Here is a 23,309-nt window from a genome sequence, read left to right on the forward strand (position 1 = left end):
CTAAAAGTATACAAGTTAGGGTTGCTTTTGCTGACACTTTAAACTACCTTGCCTGTAAAATATTGATACATGAACCAGAAATTATTCTGAGTGAAATCATACATATGTTCTCATTCACATAAATATACATTATGGTAACATGTGCAGGTACTACCAGCCCACATATCCTTTCTCAGATGTTGAAAAGTATGTGGCATTATGTCTTCCTATGAATGTTTCCCTGCCCCCTACTCTGCTTGTTTGTTTGCAGCTTAGGTTAATGTATATGTTGATGCCACACCACAATTTTCCCCGGAGGAAGATACAGAAGTAAGTGGGTTGGTGGAACCTACATGTCTTCCTATGTAGCTTGATCCTCACCATTCTCAGGAGTGTGACATCTTAAGATTCACAAGTTATTTTAGGTTAGCAAGCTATTATCTTGGGACTGTAGCTTTCACTAGAGATGTAGGAACATGCCTCAATCTGTTCCAACATTGAGTCGCACTTTCTTCCAGTATTTTTTGTTCCACTACAATTGGTTTATTTTGCACAAGTCTTCCTTCCATTTCATTGTCTGCTGATGCAGAACTGTACAACCTTCCCTCTAGCTTCAGTATTTTCAGTCTCTGAGACTTCCAGATCACAAGAGAAGATGTTGTAAAGTATTCCAGTTATGTATGTGTCTCTGTCTGCCACAGCGGTGCCTTCATGCTCCCACTGCCCATTACCTTTAACTCCAGAGGCGACAGTCATGGGTCCATGAAGATTTACAGTTCTGCTGCTACCAAAGCCAGATGTTTTGAACAACCACTGCACAAGGTCAACCTCAAAGTCTGTGACACGTTTACTGTCAAAGGAGGGGAAAGAGAACTTGCAGACACAATGTAAACTGAAAACAAAATGCTTGTGGAAAATATAGAACACAACCTGCTTAAGAACCAACCAAATGTAAATTATTTTCCAGCCTTATCCACAACCTGCTTAAGAACCAACTGTATTGAACACAGGGATGCGGGTGGCGCTGTGGGTTAAAACACAGAGCCTAGGGCTTGCTGATCAGAAGGTTGGCGGTTTGAATCCCCACAACGGGGTGAACTCCCGTTGCTCGGTCCCTGTTCCTGCCAACCTAGCAGTTTGAAAGCACATCAAAGTGCAAGTAGATAAATAGGTACCGCTCCAGCGGGAAGGTAAACAGCGTTTCCGTGCACTGCTCTGGTTCGCCAGAAGCGGCTTAGTCATGCTGGCCACATGACCCGGAAGCTGTACGCTGGCTCCCTCGGCCAATAAAGCGAGATGAGTGCCGCAACCCCAGAGTCGGTCACAACTGGACCTAATGGTCAGGGGTCCCTTTACCTTTACCTCTGATAGAATGTGAACTAGACTGACAAGCTGTTAGGAGAGATATCATGCATGTCTGAATGTTCCTTAGTTAACCCTCAAAATCAGGAAATGATTACATGGGAAGAAGCATGTAGTCCTATTCCACTATTATGGTCAACGCTGTCAAGCGGACCGATAAGTGGGGCAGTCATGGTCAGAGAGCAAAGTAGGTGGTTGTGGTCCCTTTTACCCTATTATGCATTGTATTTCAAAGCTCTTGTGAAATTCCTCTTACTGCCCCTTGAAAATAGGACAGAGCTGGAAAACAAAGTGGTCACATGTACAAAAAATTCTCCTTGGAAAATGTGTGCACTTGCCACTTCCTTTGTGCAACCTCCTTTGTTCCTTAGCTTCAAAGTGTGATGAAATTCAAGCAGTAACATGTAAAGGAGCAGAAGGAGGAGGCACTTAATGTTCTACATTAAATGAGCCACTGTTCATATTGTATTCATCTATAGAGAACGATTTGAGTTGGTGTAACCCCTGCCCACCTTCGCCCACTACCTAATAAACTGGGAGAAACAATCTTACATTTTCAGGAGGGCAGGGTAGCTGTTTTCCACTCGGTACTCTTAATTATTTATTAATTGCCTACCCACAACAAACAATTGAGATTAACTGAGCCCTCTGCTTTTGGTTTATCTTCCCCCACTTCTTTTTCTTTTTGCAAATCAAATCGATGTTAGCTTTGCTGCTTCTTTCCCTAGCCTGACTCCAAGATAGTATCATAACCAGAACAGATCCAGTTCACATGAGCAAAACTCACTTTTAGGCCATATCCTCAGAGTGACTTCTAAAACTTTCACCCAAAGGTATTAAGGTTCACATCCTGTTGCTTTGCTTCCTGAATGAAACTCTGGAAATAAATCTCTGTCCTGGAAGTCTACAGAAAGTTGGTGATGTTTGCTGGCACTTCCGTCAAGGGATATATGAAAAGGATTTTCTGGATATAAGATTAGTAGGCTCATAGTAATGAAATCTGTATTTAACATCTGCCCTCATATTTTCTCTTTTTGATCTTAAAGACTTTCATTTTCTTTTCTTCTTTCTCAACGGCTTTTCTTTTCTAAGGTATCCTAGAACTCCAAAACTATTTTAAACCCTTTTCTTCATGTTAATTCTATATCTTTGGCTGCAAGGGAAGCAAGTAACTTTCATTGGGCATGTATGAGTAAACTATTGCTAGCATGATACTGGCCGTAATAGGCTAGCCATCATTTCCATCTAGGGAATGTTTTGCCATTTGCGGTGAACCACAAAATGGTGTCTCCCTCCCCATCAGGGAAGACGAGGTAAATGAAGATATTGGGATCGGCTGCCCCTCTGGATCCTGTCCTTTGAAGTGGTCACCTCACCTTGCCTCATGAGTGGGCCCAGTTTCTATGAAACCAACAGCCTCTGCAGGTCTATGGTCAAACATATTTGTCCATGGAACACAGCACTTCATACAATCTCTACACTTATTGTAGTGCAAGCAAGTAATGAACTTTTAGACACTCTGACCTTTTACTAGTAAAAGGACAATGTGGCACTTGGATTCCAGTTAATTGTGAAGCCTTAATTACTTGGGATCCATTTGCCCGCTTACCCAGGACGCAGAGGTGACAAAGAAGCACCAGGGATTCAGTTCCTTCGGAGAAAAAGTTTATTGTGATCTGCGCAGAGGCCAGAGCGGAATTATTTCCAAAGGCTGGGGGGGTCTAAAACACGTAAGCAAGCAGTTTTTATACCCTAGCAGCACCTCCCAACCACCCCACCACCAGTAACATATCATATCATATTCCCCCCTTTGCCTTATGGCCTCATTGGGTGTTGCCAGAGCATTTTGGCAGTGCACTCCTTTCGCTTATCAGTCAAGCCTGCATATCTTATTTGCTCCAGATGCATTTCTCCTCCTGCTCTCCGGGCGTTGCCTTCCAACTGTCAATGCACCCCCTGCCCACTCCCTTCAATTGCAGTAGACACATTCAGAATACTCATCAGATGATTATTATATATCAGAGGAGTAGGACTCTGCCTAACAGCAAATGGAGCATAATCTTTAATCCAGACTACACACACCTGCCATTTGCAGTAGATATGCATAACTAAAACAGAGCAAGGCAGCTGGCCAAATGTTTCCTTTTCTTGGCAATCTGCAAAGTAACAAATGGAACAGTATTATCGCAAATGCAACACAATTTGGAAAGGGGCAGTGTACCCACTTAACATTACTGAAAAGGAATAAACACATTAACAAAAAAGAAGCAAAAAAAGAAAACAGCATAAATTTTGTGTATGCAAATGTACATGTATTGATGCATTTGGAGAAATCATCACTATAACTTTAATAGAAATACAACCCCCACTATAGTGGGGAAGACCAGGTTACCTGTGTGCCTGTTCAGACTGTTGTTTGGGTACTAGTTGTTGATAGGCAACGTAAAGGCCTAGGCACTCCCTTCTTAGGGCTCCTTCTCTTTAAACCAGTTTTGGACCAGATAGCCCTCCAAACAGAGGGTGCCAGCAAATAGAGGGCTGTCTTCTGACAGCCCTTTGAATACAAAGCTGTGCTCTGTAAGTATTTTTTATTTTTTACCAATAATGTTTTATTATTCTTTACACGATCATTTTTACAATACAGGTAGAAAATCAAAATATGCAATTGGAGATGAAAAGGGATACTCGCTGAAGGGAAGGACGGAAGTCGCAAGCTCGGCAGAGCTAAAAGTGTATATGTGGTTCAATGTATTGTAAGGAGTATGTATTTTTTTGATGAATCTACTTTAAATTAGCCAAAGGCAAGGCTCAGCAACTTTGTGTCTAGATCTTAATTATTTCGTATTAAATGGTTTAGTCTTTACATGAACACGGCTACCTATCTGTAACTAGTCTTTACATGGTTTTTATTGATGTTTTATACATTTTAAGTTTGTTGTATATCACCCTGAGCATCTTTGGAGGAAAAGTGATTTCTGAAAACTTTCAAACAAACCTAACTAATATTCCCATGTACATTTGCAGGCCAATGTTGAAGGAGAAAATTGTGATCGTTGCAAACGTGGCTTCTTTAACCTGCAGCAAGACAACCCCCAGGGCTGTGAAGCGTGCTTCTGTTCAGGAATATCAAACGACTGTGTGGGCTCTCGTTGGACCTACCACACTGTAAGCTAGAATAAATGTGTACACCCTTCCAATGTATCTCCCTTTTTAAATGTTATTAATACCAGCATATCTTCCCCCCCCCCCTTAAATGTTATTAATTGAAACCAGCTTTGTAAAGTGTTTATACTTCATAGCTATATTTTAAATTCAAGAATAAAACAATACATTACTTGTTATTTTTACACTGGAGAGCAGTTCTAGAATCTATGCCCCAAAGAAAAATGCAAGCAAAATCATTTAGGGAAATTGCTCTTTAGGTGCAGATGAGAAAAGTGTGAGAGAGGAACTGGGGAAGTGTGAGAGAGCTCTTACGCTCTCCATCTAATAGACAGATCAGAGAGAGGCTTAAAATTCTCTGGAATGGGAACAAATATACCTGTTGTCTCACACAGGATAGCAGCAAGTTTAATGTGAAATATCTTCTTGAGATAGTTATCTATTACTTTTGGATATGTTGTTGAAACATTCTTTAAGAGGATAACGTCATTCATAAAAAAAACACCCCCACACACCCTGATTTTGAGAAGCATTAAGGGGGGGGGACTTCGTAAATTTAATGTTCTCCCTGCCCTCCCCCACTGGGGGAAAAGAATCTTGAAGCCTCTCAAGTTTCAGGATTTTAGCCTGAGATGAAATTCAGTTATATTTCCCTCCCGACTGGATGCGTATCTGAAACCATCCACACCATGCTTGTAGCTTTCAGTGTATCATAGTGACTAACTCATACTGAAGCATGTGAAGGATACCATGTTTCTCCACTGAAAGCTAAGAACTATGGAAAACTTCTGGCATGACTTGGAGAACTGTGCCTTGCTGTCATTGGGCTGGATGACTTCAAAACAAACTTAGAGCACATTTGTTTAGGAGGCATCGTAAACATCTGGACTCAGCAAATGGGAGAAATGAGCATGCGATAAAGATGGGTAGGTGCTCTTTATCAAAGAATATCCCATAGTACCTGTAACTGTGTGGGGAATGCCTAGTGTGTTTATCACCCTGCAGCCCACTGGGGTTAAAGTGCATGGTTGGAGGCTTGAGGCCATCACCTCTCCATGATCATGTGGTAAGTTTTAAACCACACATAAGTTGTGCAGATGATCTATCTATTCACCTACCTATCTATTTGTTTATAACTCAGCTGAAATTCAGTGTCTCCATCTTGTGGGTTCCACTACTTTGAAATAGCAATTCTCCAGCTTGATTGGGCTTGGAGAGGGAACTATTTTGGTTTAAGTAGCTATGTGTTGTAATTTTGTTTTGTATGTGTGTGATATGAGATGCCTGCTGGGTGAACTCTGTAACCAGGATCTGTTTCAGCTCGCAGCTGAGCCGTTTCACAACTCTGATGGTATCCACTCACCCGAAAGCGATCAGCCTTGAGCTTGCCTGCATATTTACAATTTGCCTGGGAATTCCATAATGTCAGAGGTTTCCCAGGGCATCCCATGTGCTCTTCTTAAATATGAATTGATGTTTGATATTATGTTGAGCAAGAAAACTGAGAAGGGACTGTTAAACAGTTGGACCTGTATCTGATAGTCTGCTAAACTCCTATTATATTCTTTTGTGCTGAAGGAGACTTCTGAGCTCCTTACAGCAGGGGTGCACAACATATGACACACAAAGCTACTTTGATAGCTGAGGCATTGTGAGATGTTTCACAATTGTATTTTATTTTAGAGGAGTAAAAAAAAACAACCCCACCATTTTCCCTTTTTGGGAAATTGTCTGTTTCATGATTTTGGTAAACAGAAAGAAAATAGCTTGTTCATCTTTTAATAGTGTTCCCCACTAATTGCAATATCTGCAGGGATGAGGTGAGTGTGAAATGCAATAGAGGGTGGTTGAAAATGTAAGGGCCCTGGCTTGAATTGACTGGTGCCCTTTTGAGCTGGGTCCACCTGTCTTTGAGCTGAGCTATGCTTAAAGCTCCCGGCCTCTTAAGCAAGATGAGCATGCAACCCCAGAGTCGGACACGACTGGCCCGTACGGGCAGGGGTACCTTTACCTTTACCTTTTTATGCTTAAACCGAGGCTCAGGACCTGCAACACCCCCCCTACCTTTCCTGACAGTCTTTCCCCCTCCCCAAACTATCCTTAACTTGGGAAAAGGAGGCACAGGCAGGAGAGGTCCTGCAGTCAATTTATATGTCCTACACATTATTTCCTGTCAGTTCATGAGGAACACTGCGGGCCCCTTCAGGTCCAAATTATGCCCTCCATGCATCATTTCCTGCCCAGGATCATGTGACTTATAGTTTGGAATATGTCATGTGCAGCCAAAGAGAAGACCTTAATAGGGTGTCTCCTGTCCCTCTCTCCTGTCTTCTGCTTTCTATCTCATTCTACTGCCCTCTGATATTCTTCCTCCTAGATAAGTTATGTTGTTGTTGAAGCACAGGCAAGGAAGCAGAGCAAGCTTCGAGAATCAGAGGGAGGCAATGAGCTGCTGAAGCCCAGTTTATTTTTTGAACAAGCAGTAGTGTGCTTGCCCATCTCTAAATATCAGGGCTGTGAGCTAAGGATAGCAGGAATTACTTTGTTCTGCTCCATGGAGTTTGAAAGCAGGGAGTGAAACGATAGCATTCTGTTTGGAGTTGAGTTCAGAAGCAGGCATGGCTTCCACAATTCACTCCTAAGCTTATGGCACCTCTTGAAAGATGATAGTAACATTAGGATGTGAGACAGTAGTTTTTTAGATAGACCGCTGCCTTGGGTCCCAATTGCATTTCTATAGCATAGTGTGTGAACTACGGACTTGCTGCATCGCAGACCTTTTCGCCTCCAATGCAGGTGGAGTTTTACATCCCAAGAAGGGAAGCCTCCTCCAATCTAATTATAAAACCTACACCAGGTGGTAAATATTATCAAGGGTTGGAATAGATCTAACCCTTGCTCATCTCATTACTGGATTGGAGATCACAGATGCTCTCCCCTGTGATACAGACAGGGTTCTGCATCCCTTGCTGTTTGGGGGGCAAAGGGATAGGAGTAGCTACCATAGCCCTCTCATTATGATTCTAGCCAGGGAATAGGTTTTAAACCCAGCCTACCTTGCTTAAAAAGTGCAGAGCAGGCACTCATTCCTATCGTGCTTAGAGTCCTCCTCAACTCAGGAGGAAATATTAACAAATCCAGAGATAGCTGGACTAGGGCATGATGACTGAGTTTCAACCACATAGAGGGGTGAGCCAGCCAGGCAGAAAGTTTTTAATGGGTGGGTTCCCTGGTCACAGACACCCTTCACATGACATGGGGAGCTGTCCTCATTCCATTTAGGAATACCTCTAATATAGAGAAAGGACTAGGTAATATTGGCCCCCAAGAGCCCTGTATCAAACCCCATCCAATGAACTACAGCTGGGCTTTTCTAAGCCTTTTCCTCGCTGTACCAAAGGTTTCCAATCTAGCAAGTGGAAAGTGTTTTTAACCTACCCTTTCTGACACTGGAGGGAGATATTTCAGGTGCAAGATGTCCTGAATGGTGCTTTTGCATCAGAAGGGTGGGATATAACTATTTTAATAAATAAAATCAGATGGTTATGATTGCTCCCTCTTTCTCAATCCTGGAACTTGAGAGAAATCAGCTTCTCTTAGCTACCATTGAAGAGACTTCTGGGTATCCTTTGAAGAGAATGCCAGTTGCCCTGAAGAAGAGTCTTTACATTTGAAACATTCTGGATCTTAAAGTATTGCTTTCAGTGCAGCTCTGAAGTCTTGTCTCATTTTATTGTGGGGGCTCATTCCTTCCTTCTTTTCTTCACTGGACGCCATGATTGCAGCCAAGATTCTGGTCTGAGTGGCCCACCTCCAAGTGCATGCAGCTCCCTAAGAAGCTGCTCACCTTCCAGCTCTTCTTAAAATTTCCTTGTTAAGAAGTTTGTCTTGCAAATCCTTCTGTTGCAAGGTGATACATTCTCCTTCCCTATGCTATACATACTCATGGTCTGAAAATTCTTTTATAGAGGCTGCCTAATTTTATGATAAGGAGGTGCATCTAATATGTTGTTCAGTGCAATGCATTAAATATAATTTGACTACCTTTCTCATGAAGTTGGCACATGCAGAATTACAGTTAAGGAATACATTCTGCAGTATTCATTCATAATTTGTTACCAGCTTCAAATGGGGTGTGTGTGGAGTGAGCCCTTTGAACTCATAAGAATTAAAAACTCTTTGAAGAGAACCAATCATGACTTTAAATAAATGATTCTAAAACTTATGCTCCTCTTGATTTCACTGAATATGGAAAGAAGGGAACTCTATTCATAATTTTATGCAATATGGCAAACTCTCTGCTTCTGTGCTAAATGGAAACCTATTTAAATTATGAATAGGAAAATAAAAAGAAACAAGGAAGGAATATAGATTTTGTAGGTTTCAGTATGTGGATATTAGTAGGTATTTTCTTTTGTCACCATAGATCATGGACATGAATGGCTGGCACCTGACAGATGTAGCTGGTCGCGCTAGAGTGACTCCTCAGCAGGACAGCTTTGATGGACCTCAGCAACTTAGCATCAGCAACGTGGCTGCGAGGACTGCTTTGCAGGAGATTTATTATTGGAGTGCACCCAGTCCTTATTTGGGCAACAAAGTAAGTGCAGATGGTCTTTGCCTGGGTGTTAATTTGATTTATTAATAGCGAAAGATGTAAGCAATTATTTTTCTTTTAGTTTGCATTTGCGGGGTAGATATTTGACCAGCAAAATTGCTTGCTGAAAGCAACTGACATAGGCATACAGAGAATCCCCGTGAGACACAAGGCAAAGGGTAAGTAAGCTAAGCAAAGCGCTGCTGCTCCCAGGGCCTCCTGGCAGCTTTGGGTGTCAGGTGCTAGGAAAGCTCAGATAATTTGCAGTATTATTTCTAGGATAAATTGGCTGGTGGTCTATTCTGTGCGAGTAACATGTGTTTCTTTCAAGCAGTCTTATCTGCCTTACCACACCTTCACATTTCACTGGTTCTTTCCCACTTAGTTTACACAGATGCTGACAGCAGATCAGATGTTGAGGGGGTGTGCTAGGGGAAAAAATGTGTATTGCTTAGTGGGAAACTTGAGTGCCGGGAGCTATACCTTGGGATTCCAGAGATGGTGTGCTGCTAAAATGTTTACAAGCCTCATTGCCGTGTTTAAAACCACACAGTTGCTTACAAGCTGACCCATCTTCAAAGGTCCTATATCTCTGGGATATATAGCTCCACTTCTGGCTGCACCAACTTATAAAACCACAACGGTGTGGTACAACAGGCAAACAAATCCAGGTAGTTCGCTTGCACCTGACATGTACAGTGGCCTAAAGGCACAGATAGTCCTCGGGTAAATGATATTATGGTTTAAGTTCCAGCCACTCCCGATTTTTCAAAAGTTACTTGCCATGTGGCTCAGAAGACTGCTACTTTTTAAAAAAGAACAACCCACAACTTAAAACCCCACTGGATTTGAGGAGGCATACATGGTTCCCTGGAATGCCAACTTTTGACCTTCAGTGAGCTTTTGATCCTTTTAATAGGGGTATTTCTTGGAGGTGAGACTTTCCTCACCATGCTGCTACAGTGGCAGGATAATCCACACATGTGGAGAATTTCTTCTTGACACACATCTGCTTAACATTTAGGAGTTGGCAAGTTTCCATGAAATAGGATTACTCTTCCCACTCATGTTAAAAGGATATACCCATCATATGTTATGAATGGCGGGGAATTGTAAACAATTCCTGCAAGTTCAGCAGATAACTCACACATTCTACGAACATAGGCAATCTCGTTTTCTTCAAATATTCCAAATAAGCAGCAAAATCCAGATATCGCGAGAAGGCGGAAAATGAGGGAGATATCTGTGTATTAGGAAATCATGGAGTGCTCCCCAGGGCATATTTAAAAAAACAATATAGAGCAAGAATGAAAATGCAAGTCACCCAGGCTTGCTCTCAACCTTCTTGTGGGGTCTGTTGCTTGACTGAATCTATAGTATAAATAATAATATGTTTGCAGAAACATAGGCACCTGCAGAAGACTAGAACTTACTTTGTTGCTCAGAAAACTTAATTGCATATTAATTAATCAGTCAAGGATGGGGGAATTCGGCCCTCTGACTGTTGCTGAACTACAACCCTTAACAGCCTCAGCAAACATGGCCAGTGACCAGGTGATGGGAATTGTAGTTCAGCAACAGCTGGAGGGCCAAAGGTTCACCACCACTGCTTTAAGTGAAGCCAAGGCCCCACTCACTGATTTCAAAGTGGCTTATGAAGTTTCCTCAGATTGAGCCATTTGTTGTTGTTTAGTCGTTTAGTCGTGTCCGACTCTTTGTGACCCCATGGACCAGAGCACGCCAGGCACTCCTGTCTTCCACTGCCTCCCACAGTTTGGGCAGACGCATGCTTGTAGCTTCGAGAACACTGTCCAACCATCTCGTCCTCTCTCGTCCCCTTCTCCTTGTGCCCTCAATCTTTCCCAACATCAGGGTCTTTTCCAGGGAGTCTTCTCTTCTCGTGAGGTGGCCAAAGTATTGGAGCCTCAGCTTCAGGATCTGTCCTTCCAGTGAGTACTCAGGGCTGATTTCCTTAAGAATGGCTAGGTTTGATCTTCTTGCAGTCCATGGGACTCTCAAGAGTCTCCTCCAGCACCATAATTCAAAAGCATCAATTCTTCGGCGAGCAGCCTTCTTTATGGCCCAGCTCTCACTTCCATACATCTTATGGAAGTTTATGAAGTTTCCTCAGATTGAGCCATACCATTGGTCAATCTACCCCAGTAATTGTCTATTCCGATGGCAGTGGATCTCCAGGCAGGACCTCTTAATTTCATCTGCCAACTGATCCTTTGGACTAGAAATGCTGAGGATTAAATCTGGTACTTCTGCCAGTCATGTGCTCTGCCACTGAGCTATGAAGGCACTTTTCCCACCAGTACCACCCTTGTCAGGTTACTGTGTTTTTGTATTAGGGTTTTAAATCATAACATAGACATTTTATGCCTAAGAATACAATATTGGTGTACATATTAGAGTACTCTTGTGTGAACTGTGGCAGCTAGCACATGAAAAATTGGTCGTGGTACTGAAAGGTCGTGGTACTGAAAAAGCCTGGAATCTGAATAGCTGTAAAACAAGCAGGAGCTTTTGATATGTTTAGTCTTGCACTGTCTTGTTTGTGGTATAGTTTATTTGAAACTTTGTGAAGATATCCCAGGCTACTTTCACCAGGCTTCACTGCTTAGCATTTTCCGCTTGCTTGGAAATCTGTGTAACAGAAGGTAAGTGAGCAAGTAAAGATTAAGCTGCATCTCTTTGAAAGAATATGGACATACTGTTCAAGACTATAGATTGTTAAGGAGACTCAAGTCTGGTATGAGCAGGGTCCGTTCTGCTTGCTCTTAGGCAATGAACATTTCCTGTGCTTTTGGCAGATACTTTGCAGATATCTTTTCCCACTTATGAAGCAAAATAATGGAAAGAATGTGTGTAATTTGTCTGAACATGGAAGGCATTTTTCCCCACTTGTAATTTGGAAGGACTTTATGGTTTACTGTCAGACATCACTGTATGAATGAAACAATTTGCCTTAATAACTGAACCATATAAATTTTTGATACTACAGTAATACTGAAAGCACTCACAAATTACCATAGTACATCTTAACTGTCATGTTGCATCATGTAAATTATAGCCATGATGACATACTTAGCTGGGGTGATTTAGTGCATTGCTATGGAAATGGAATATTGAGGGTTATTATTTGTAAACTCAATAAAACGTTTCTCTAAATAGCTGAAACTGGATTAAACCAGCTTTTCTAGATGATGTTTGCTTGCAGTGCTTCAAATACAATCTCCATTGTATGTGTGGTTTTCTGAGACTTGCTGCCTAAGGTAGCACAGAATAAGTTTTCAATATACAGTAGCTTGTGACCTTACCGTCCATTTTTCCGACACCTCCTCTTCCATTATTGCTATACCTAATGTTGGGAATCATCAAGAATTTATATTCTATCCCTGTTTGCGGTCCTTGCACTGAAACATTACAGGCCAAATTCAACTCAGTTGCTGTACTAGCAGAAGCTAGTGCAACCATTCCTGCTAGCAGAATGGTACTTCTCCCTGCTCCTCCCACCATGTGCCCCCATATCTCCCCACACACACAAACCTGCTCTGGAGATTTAGAAGAGGAAAGGAGAGAGTTCTGTCAGGCAAGCAGAAATATTTGTGATGTAATTGGCTCATTAGTTCTGCACTGAATACAAACCATAGAGTGTATGCATTTCCTTCCAAGACGTATACCTTTCAATCAAAATATGTTGAAGTAGCTTACAAGAGGTTGTAATAATACACAACTCCTCAACTCACTCACAGGAACATAGGATGCTTCCATACACTATGTCAGACCATTGGTTCATCTAGCTGCATATTGCCTACACGGTCTAGGATTTCATGCAGGGCTTTCTCCCAACCTTAGCTGGAGATGCTGGGGATTGAATATGGGACCTTCTGCATGCAAGGCAGATGCTGCACCACTGAACTATGGCGCTTCCCCAAACATAAACAGACATTCCAGCACCCCACAAGCACTATGGCCTCCTTGCCATTGTTCATAAAGGAGTGTGCCCTGAGTTTTCAGCTTTGTTCATAAAGGATTGTGCCCTTGTTCAGCTTTAGACTTTAGATGTGGCTTGCTGATAGACTAGTCATTTGCATAAATAAAGGAACCTATCCCTGGTCAAAGTGTTTATTCCTTCATCTTAGTGTCTTCCTCCTGCACACAGGCAGCTCATGATTGGGATGGGAATGATTAGGGCAGAGGTTTTCAACCTTTTTGAGTCCTTGGCTCCCTTGACCAACTACATTCTTTCTGTGGCACCCTTGTGGGGCTCAGGAGCCCAGTTATGTCACTCCTTGCCTGCAGAGCTGGCATCCTCTCACCCTTTTTCGAACTCTCTTGTGCATAGCTGTCAACGTTTCCCTTTTTTAAAGGGAAATTCCCTTATTCCGAATAGGATTTCTCACAAGAAAAGGGAAAAATTGACAGCTATGCTCTTGTGAAGTGTTCCCTCAACCTCCTCTCCTCTCCCCTCTCCTAGGGAGTCCTGCAAGCCACCGCCACCACCAACCCTGTCTCTGAGCTGCCCACCCTGCCCTCAGAGAGAGGTGCCTCCTCACACTGCCCAACAGAAGCCTGGGACTTGCTTGTCCATTCCCAGCAGCAAAGGCTGGTGAACTGGCTGGCTGGGCTTCCTCACCTGCCTGCCTGCTTACTTACTTACTTACTTACTCCGAGCTCCTGGCAACCAGCACCCCCTGGCCAGCCCCAGAGGCACCATTCACCTGGGGAGCTTGTAGCCAGGGCTGCTGCAACGAACAGCTCCACAAGCCTTTGGGAGGCGGAGACACGAGAAGGCATCAGAGGAGGGAGGGAAGGAAAGAGGGACAGAGGCCAGTGTTGCCTGCAACACACCTGACCATCATTCAAGGCACCCCAGGGTGCCACGGCACACTGGTTGAAAACCACTGGGTTAGGGTATTTTTAAAAGCTGGTGGTAGCCTGAGTAACACTCTGAGGAATTGCCTGGTGTATGGGGAGACTCCATATCCCTCAAGTGAGCCATTTCCTTGTTTACTGTAAGAGGAGAACCAAACTATAGACGAGAGATTGGAATGGATTATCTTCAGTCTCCTTCTAAATGTCTTATTCAGATGCTTGCAAAAAACTAAAATAAAAGGTTGTAAATAAATCCCTTAGGCCAAAATAGTTGTACAGCTTTGGAACAAACTTTGGAGTATTATATGTTTGGAGTATACCGTATATCTATAAAACTTTGTAGTGTGTATATATAAAGATGCCTCTATATTTTACAAAGCAATCCTGTGTTCATCAAGAACTGCATAAATTGTGCATGACAAATGTGTGCCCTTAAGCATTTACACACTTTAATCCAGCTAATATTGTACAGAGCTTCAATTTGACTGGAGCTCTCTGGTATGTATACAATTATGTTTAAAAATATGTAGGTGTCATCCAAACATTACATGTTCACAGCACGAACACGGCAGCAAGCTATAACGGCAGCATAAAGCGTAGGGTAGCCACAACACAGTCTTTGTTCTGTTATATTTTGCTTATAAAAAGAGGGAATGTGAAGGCAGGCATCAAAAGACAGTAAGAATTGGGGATGTAAAGATGAGCATAGCTGTTATTGCACCAGTATCCTTCAGTTTCAAAAGACGCAAACAAGCCCAGCATGATTTCCCAGTTGGTGGAAGTTTTTGTTTGGACTGTTGTCAAGAAACTTTTTGTGCAAGTCAAAATTGTGGACCTAGAATTCTCTTTCTTTCCTTTTTTGTTTTTTGTTGAATTGCTTTAAATGTCTTGAAACTTACCGGTATATAAGTTGAAGTCATGGGGAAAGCGTTTAGGCTAATGTTGCAATCCCCACCCCCATTTCTTTTCACTTTTCCTAAGGAAGATTAGCTCTGGCAGAGCAATTAAAGGCACTAATTGGATTAAAAGGAAGTAAAGCAAACTTTTTCAGCCAGGCTGGAGGATATTCTGCAGTAATAGAATGCTGAGTACCTCTGAGACTGTGAAGATTGAACAGGCATGTAGATACCAATCAGAAATCCATCCAGCTGTCTCATGGGATAGGCATAGTGTTTGCACAGCATGAGAAATGTATATGTATGTGTGAGTGCATACATTGCCAGTGAAAACAGGGAATGCTCAGGCAGGCCCATTAAGAAGGAAAAGAAGAAGAATGCCTCCCCCAGAAATAACTGTAAATATATTCAGCAGCGTAAAACAATCATCTGTGTCTATTCATGCGTCCTATCTGTTCTTGTTGCTGTCGCTCCTGTCGATCCAGAGTTGTGAGGTAATGGCCCCATGATTCAGGGAAACTGCTGAAGTGTGTACTCGGGCTTCAGTTTGAGAGATGGGTTCATTTATCATCATAATAAGCTATTACCATTGATAGGTCACAACTCATTGAGGAGACAGTCAGTCTAATTGGCTCAACTCTGTCAGCTTTCAGTTTGCCTCAAGGAGATGAGCGGCACTTTGCAGGTAATATTCAATTGCCCAACAAACTGCTTCCTTAATTATTCATCACCTTTCAAATTGGGGAGAAGTAGAGGGGGGTTCAGTGCACATGGCTCCTTTCTTCAGTCTGGTGACAGTCTGGCCTTTGACCTTCCCACCCTGACACCCCCCCCCCCCGGTCCTTTTGCCAAGGGAGGCAAGAGGATTTCACAGAAATAAAAAGTTAGGGCCACTCTTATCATCTAGAGATCTGCAGTGAAAAAGGTTTTTTTTTCAATCTCCTGCTCATGTATGTTTCCTTTCTAAAGGAATTTACTGTCATTAACCAGAAAATGCAGGTTTTGCTCATTTCTCATCCCTTTCCTTGAAGAGCCAAGCATAATTGTGAAAGCTAATGGAATTTTTTAAACAAAATGTTGTAGCTTAGATAGTGTTCTAGGGATTAATCAAGCAGTATGGACTGATTCAGACATCTTTAGCTATAAAATAATGAAAAATTTGGGAAGATAAAGCTCTCCACGGAGTTAAAGGACACTTTACACTCTTGGTTGGAGTTTAGGCAATCATGTCAAACATTGAATCATTCCTGCTATTTTAAACCCTTTTCTCTGTTGCTTTTGATTCCCCCCCCCCCCCAAGCATGTATCTCAAATAACAATTTGAAACTAAATGAACACTTCTATTTTCTAGTTGTTCTGATACTGCTTTTTGAAAAGTTCTGCTTGGTAATTTTCAGTTTGTAGACCCATAATTGCCCCTTTCTATAAATAAGTAAAATTCACCTTCTGGCCCTCTAAAATACTGTACTCTTTTTTGCTGAAGCTAAATGTGGCAGGCTATATGGTTAACTATACTGGAAAAATTCATTGCAATAATACACATATATAGATATTGCAGTAGACTCCTTCTACTGCAGTGCAATAATACACATATATAGATATTGCAGTAGACTCCTGCATCTCAACTACTCATTACTAATCCCAGTGGTATTAAGGAGTAACTTTCTTATATCTTCTTTTATGTAAACACGAAGGACCCTTTTAATGAGCCCGATCCTTGTACCCGATCCAGTGCTTTTTTCTTTAAAAAAAATATTTAGGGGCACTCTCATTTTCCTACTCATATTGAAATACTGCCCCTCAATGAGGCCAAACTTAGATTCACAAAATATTTAGGGGTATGCGTACCCCTGTGTCCCCTCAGAAAAAAAGCACTGTGTAGCTCCATATTGTCTGCTCTGACCACAGACTTTTCTAGACCCTTTACTGGAGATCCTCTTTCAACATTGGATATGTTTAGGATTAACTTGGGACCAGTTAGAATTCCTGCTCCATGATTGCAGCCATGGGATTTTTGTCTATCACATGACAGTGTATGTTTTGACTCCACAAAGTGGGGAGTGACAGAGACAGAATGTTTGTGTTACTCTGTTCCGTGAAGTGGGACTATTGTCCTTTGTTCTTTTTCTTTTTGCTGTCTGATGCTAGAGAGGGAGCCATGTTGCAGTGCTCCATGTGTGTTTACATGTAAATAAAGTAGATTAGTCAAAATGCTGAGTTGCTGAGGTCTGTTACGCAAGCTGCGAAGACTCTTGGGTCCCTAAGTGTGCCGATGTCTGTTGGCATCGGTCGCTGTGATGTTCGGGTTGAAGAAAGCTTTTGAAGCTCCTGAACGATCGACCAGGAAGGACAGAATATGCCATTCGGGCATGTGTCTCTGCCAGGGTCCTACTTGAGTGTAGGACCAGCTCCTGAAAGGACTCCTGAAAGTAACTTCCAGGCACTGGTGGGTAAATTTACATGGGAGGGGGATTTGGCACTTCTGCTAGAATGATAGTTGGCAATTCTGGACTGTGAAATCACATAATTACTGAACAGGCTCAGATTGGATCATTGAGACCATATCATACTCATCCTTGTAGCCACTCAACACCCACAGGCTCCTATGGTGTTAATTCAGCACTATGGAAACCTGCAGCAGCTTAATGATTCTAAGGTTGGTTGTGATCCGTGATGCTAGTGACCCATGCTAGGCACTGCTACCTGTTCAGCAGCCTCACATATGTACAATACAGATTTGCGATATCATGCCTTCTCTGTCACCTTACATTGCTGTCCAGTATGGGTAGCAGATTCTCATCCACTCATCATTAACTGATGCTGGCTGTCTCCAACAAGCTTCACTGTAAGCTGCTGCTGCTGCTGTACATAGATTCTTTTACACTTTCATTATTGTGCCCCCACCAATCTTGTCACAAATGGTGTGCCAGAATTCTGTACTGGTTAAGGTTTTACAGTGGTACCTCGGGTTACAGACTCCGCTAACCCAGAAATAGTACCTTGGGTTAAGAACTTTACTTCAGGATGAGAACAGAAATCGTGCGGCGGCGGCAGCAGGAGGCCACATTAGTTAAAGTTAAGAACAGTTTCAGGTTAAGAACGTATCTCCAGAACAAATTACCGGTAAGTTCTTAACCAGAGGTACCACTGTATATGAAAAGCTCTCTTTCAAAGAAATCAGTTAACCTAGCATATGTCCAGCATTCTGTCTTTCAAAAAAATAAAAATTAAAATTAATGCAAAAATTATTTCTCTTGGTTATACAGTTGGTTGATTTTTTTTTTTTGAGGGGGGTTGTTGCATAAAGCCTTAGGTTTATCATTATTACCGAAGCTCTCATAAGAGTACTTTCTGTGAATACATTCTTTAAGATACATAGAAGTATTTTCTTCCTAATTTCACAAATGCATGTACTTCTCATACAGAACAGTATGGTTAGCATGTGAAAACACTGCCCCATGGCTTAGCAATAGTTTGAACACTGCCAACAAATCACAATCTGAAGCCATGATTTGTTGTTGGCTTACAAACTTTTGTTTCTTTTAACTATGGTTTGGCATTATGTATGAACCTAGCACACTTCCTTAACCACCCAAACGTTCATCAAGCTATGAAGGTATGAGTTAAGAGCATCAAGAAAACAAAACTAACTTTGGACAAATAAGCCATGGTTTGTTTGTTTTTTTTATAATATTTATTCCAGATTTTAAAAGTTACCAAAAAAAAGCAAGAGCAATACCAAATACAAAGAAGAAAAAAATACAACAACAACAACTGATAAACAAAAAAGAATAAAAATACATTCTCTTAATATAAAAAAGCAAAGAAAAATTTTTTAAACCTTTATATGACTTTTTTCCTTTACTTCTTTCCTTGACCTCCTCACACCTCCCAATTTTGTATTCTAGTTCAAATCATTGTTTCAGCACATCCTTCCAACCTACTTTTCATTTAAGTAATTTAATTTAATATATTAAATTTTAACGTCCTCTCTTTCGTCAATTTCATCAACTCATTTTACTTAATCCATTATACCATTTCTACCAAAACCACCTAACTTTCTTTTTCCAACATCTTCCTAACATTCCTTAATTTTACAATATTTTTGAAGATATACTTTAAATTTTTTCCAATCTTCTTCCACCAACTCTTCCCCTTGGTCCCGTATTCTGCCAATCATCTCAGCCAATTCCATATAGTCCATCACTTTCGTCTGCCATTCTTCTTGAGTGGGTAATTCTTGTGTTTTCCAATACCTTGCGATAAGTATTCTTGCTGCTGTTGTAGCGTACATAAAAAAAGTTCTATCCTCCCTTCGCACCAATTGGCCGACCATGCCCAGGAGGAAGGCCTCCGGTTTCTTCTGGAAGGTATATTTAAATGCCTTTTTCATTTCATTATAAATCATCTCCCAGAAGGCCTTAATCCTTGGGCATGTCCACCAAAGGTGAAAAAATGTACCCTCAATCTCTTTACACTTCCAACATTTATTATCGGGCAAATGGTAGATTTTTGCAAGCTTGACTGGAGTTAAGTACCACCTGTACATCATTTTCATAATATTCTCTCTTAAGGCATTACATGCCGTAAACTTAATACCTGTGGTCCATAACTTTTCCCAGTCAGCCATCATAATGTTGTGTCCAAAGTCTTGTGCCCATTTAATCATAACAGGTTTAACCGTTTCATCTTGTGTATTCCATTTCAACAGCAAGTTATACATTCTTGACAAATTCTTAGTTTTAGGATCTAACAGTTCTGTTTCCAATTTTGATTTTGATTTTTCCATGGTTTGTTTAACATATAAACCACGGTTTACCGCTGTGTGCAAACCAAGCTCCAAATGCATGTGGTACCTTAATGCAGACAATATTAGTTGCTCAGGGTTGAGAAGTTACACCTGACTCCAAGGTCACCATTTTTGGCTACCATTTCCATAAAGAAAATAATGTGGTACTTAGGCAACCAATGTTTTTGTTTTCTTTTGTTTTGTTAGCATCATTATAAAATGGGCTAATGAACAGCATAGTTAGCTACATCAGTCAAGTATGATGAACAAAGCTATGTGGTTCAATACAGCAAAATGAGAGAGAAAATGCATGTATCATGTGATTATGACCTTATGTCACTTGACACTAATGGTAGATTACACGCACCAATTTCAAAGCAGAAAATTCAAAAGGCTGTTGGCTGGTATCCAAAAATCATTTTTGCAATTAGCAAACATACGAACATGAAACCAGGTAAACAACTTGGAGTCCTATTAGGAGTCATATTTCTGGAGCTTCAAATTAATGACGACATAAGAGATGGCCTTTCTACCTTATTCTTTAATAATATTTATTTGTGTGCATTAACATTCTACTAATTATCCCTTAATCTGCTGTAAACATTGAAGGAACATGAACAAGCTGTGGCATTCAGACAGATGAAATGAAGGGAAGGGAAGGATTGCTTTGCCAATCTTGGCTACGTTTTTACAACTTACATTTTAGGAATTAATGGTTCTTAGTTTACGTCCTGTTTATATAGATTTAGTAAAGTTTTAGAAAATGTAAACACTGTTTTATTCCCTGTGCTTTCTCCATCTCAACTTCCACCTCTCTCTCTCTTGCACACACACAATATAAAATATAGTATAGAGGAAGCAGAAACATTAGCTGAGGTGGATGGACACAGAACACCAACAATATAAAAAAGGAGTTGATACCTTATGCCTACCACTGCTTTATGCTCTGCATTGCAGAAACTCATCTGAATTAAGTTTGGTAGAGGTATTACGTATACCAATAAATACCTCAGATTTGGCCTCAGCACCGTTGAAGTCCAAAGAAATTCTGTCTCTCAGACTGGGTTGTCTCACTTTCACTATTTGGGATTGACTACCATCTCTCCAATACCTTTTAAAAGATCAATTGAAAACAGTAGCGATAGCATCAGCAGCAGAAGTGGTATATATTGAAGGTAGCTTATCACTGTTGACTTACTGAGACTGGTTGCCAGGGTGATTTAATTTTAGCTGAAACAATTTAGATCATGATGCAAATGAAAAGTAAAAAGGCTTGATTCATATCACCAATTAAAATTAAAATTTAATCTTTAAAAAACCCACCAAACTGTATTCCCATAGTTATCATGTAATACAAAAGATGCCAGAACATATTTTTTGTTTCATTCATCTTCAACTATTTAAAAAGCTCCAGTTTTCTGCTTGGTCCTAAGTCACCCATCTAAGTGTTAAAGGACTGACTCTTTAACTTTGATATAATCACTATTGCAAGGAATTAAATTTAAGGCTATAGCTTGGTTATTTCCCATAAATTGAATCAAGATTCTTGTCACAATTTATTTTTCTAGCATGGGAGAGTGCACAAGATCATACCTCCTACTGTCAGGATGCTGTCAGCAGCTCCTGGCTTGTTGCCCAGGAAAGTATAAAAATGAGGAAAAGTTTATTGCCGTTCTTTTTTATTTCAATCTTTATAGAGCCTCTTGTATAATGGCATCCTGAGTGAATCTCCACCCCAGCCCCCTGTCTTTCCCACTTCCTCAATTGTCATTCTCATCGTCTCTTCCACGGGTACTGCTACGTGCCCTCTGTCTTTGAGCTCTTTGGTCTCCTACTTTTAAGGCTCTCCAGGTTCTGAGAGATGGAGTCTGCAATGCTTTCCAATGACAACATGTCAGCTGGGTGTTGTTCTATCTGTCCATGATTTCCCCCTCTTCTGCCTCTGAGCTGCTACCTCCCTCAAACCCCTGTTGTAAATCTGTACTGTCTTCTTCTTCCTCCTTCCTGGAAGGGTCAGGATGGAGAGGCAGTCTCCACCATTCTTCCTCTGCCCAGTCCCTGATACCTACACTGCCTGATCACACGTGTGGGGCCCACATTCCAAATCACTGTACTTCACTCTCACTTCCAGTGTGACTACAGATATAGTCTGTACACCTTTCCTGCTAAATCTTGTTATGATTCTATCTGCAAAGTAAGCTGGGAAGTAACTTTACTTCTGAGTCCTTTGTAGGATTTGAAGTATCTATATACAGTCACGTTTTTTCCATCTCTTTAGTCTCAACTAGGCAACTTTCAACATCTTCCCTTACCTTCTGTATTGTGCCATTTGACTTACTGTTACGGTTGTCACTCGATACAGATGTGCAACTGCAGCTTCACAGCTGCCCACTTTGAAATAAATATTCTCCATAGCTGCAGCCATTTGACTATCACTTCCCCAGTACAATGGCAGCCTTCATTGTTAGAGATGCTAGGGTTTTGGTACAAGTTTCAGGGAGTCATAATACTGGCCTCAGAGAAGAGGTAAGTATTAGGAGTTCCAAATTTGGAGCAAGTAAACATGTGGAAGGGACAGTGCTATTGTAGGGGACAGACCTCACTTTGTTATCCACATGTTCATTGGCTCCTCTGCACAGAGCCTAAGGTGGTAGAATGTATATATTCATATATTCTCTCTGAGATAGTAGGGTGTGTCATCATGTTCCTGCCTCCTGCCCAAACACACTTTCAGTATTCCCTGTTTGACTGCACTGATTCATGCTGGTACATAAATGTCATTTATCATGACACATACCTAGTAAAATATTGATTTTTCAAAAGCCTATTCCTTACCATGCAGTGTTACATCTTGCTAGTTTGTTCATGCACTGAATTAGAATTGAGTCCGGTTTGCTCCCACTGGTTAAGATATAAAATTGTTTGGGAGATGCCAACAGCTGAAGTGTAGAGAAACAGTTATGTAAAACAAAACAAACCAACCAACCTTAGCTTATAACAGAACCCATCTTCCTGGAAAACATGGGCAGATAAAGACCTTTGCCAAGCACACAGTGAAACTAAATTAAAGAAATGTTATGAGTTGAAATCATATGGCAGCAATCATGTTTCATGATTGAGAGATAATCTCCAAGCATCTGACATTGTGGGAATACAAGATGGAGATTTGAGGATCTAGAGACAAATTAATAATTTAGGACAATTGATCTTGGCATTTCAGCTTTAGTTTATTGATTGCATTAGTTACATTGCCTCATGTTTTTCTGTATCATTTATATCCTGTAATTTGTTTTGTATTTGTTTTCTCTATGCACCAAAAGTTCACTAAGAATTCAATCGAACAGAACTCAACTCATTTTTATCAAAAGAGAGGTTGTGTGTGTGTGTGTGTGTGTGTGTGTGTGTACATCTGTCTATATATTCTCTCTCTCTCTCTACATATATATATATATGCTTTCGTAGATTTTCACGGGTACAGGAATGCAGGTTTTGGTGTCCTCGGGTGTCTTCCCGTGTAAAAGTTGGGGTGTCTAGGCGACGTTTCGACGAGGTCTCACTCGTCATCTTCAGGCTGGTGCTTTCGGCTTCTTGTTACTGGAACAGAGCGGGATCTCAATGTTTGAGTTCCTATAAATACTGTAGA

The 23,309-nt window shown here is 41.2% G+C and overlaps 1 protein-coding gene across 10 annotated transcripts in view; it reads left to right on the forward strand.

The window, feature by feature from the left end:
• The window catches only part of LAMA2 (laminin subunit alpha 2), a 453,343-nt gene that overhangs the window by 235,755 nt on the left and 194,279 nt on the right, over positions 1-23,309 (forward strand). For all 10 annotated transcript variants that reach the window (XM_083731000.1, XM_083731002.1, XM_083731004.1 and 7 more), the window contains exons 11-12: positions 4,366-4,506; positions 8,930-9,103. In XM_083731000.1, the coding sequence (XP_083587126.1) occupies positions 4,366-4,506; positions 8,930-9,103 (315 nt within the window). The remainder of the gene's footprint in view (positions 1-4,365; positions 4,507-8,929; positions 9,104-23,309) is intronic.

This window comes from Podarcis gaigeae, assembly GCF_964106915.1.
Source record: "Podarcis gaigeae genome assembly, chromosome: 3".
In the NCBI taxonomy this organism is placed as follows: domain Eukaryota; kingdom Metazoa; phylum Chordata; class Lepidosauria; order Squamata; family Lacertidae; genus Podarcis; species Podarcis gaigeae.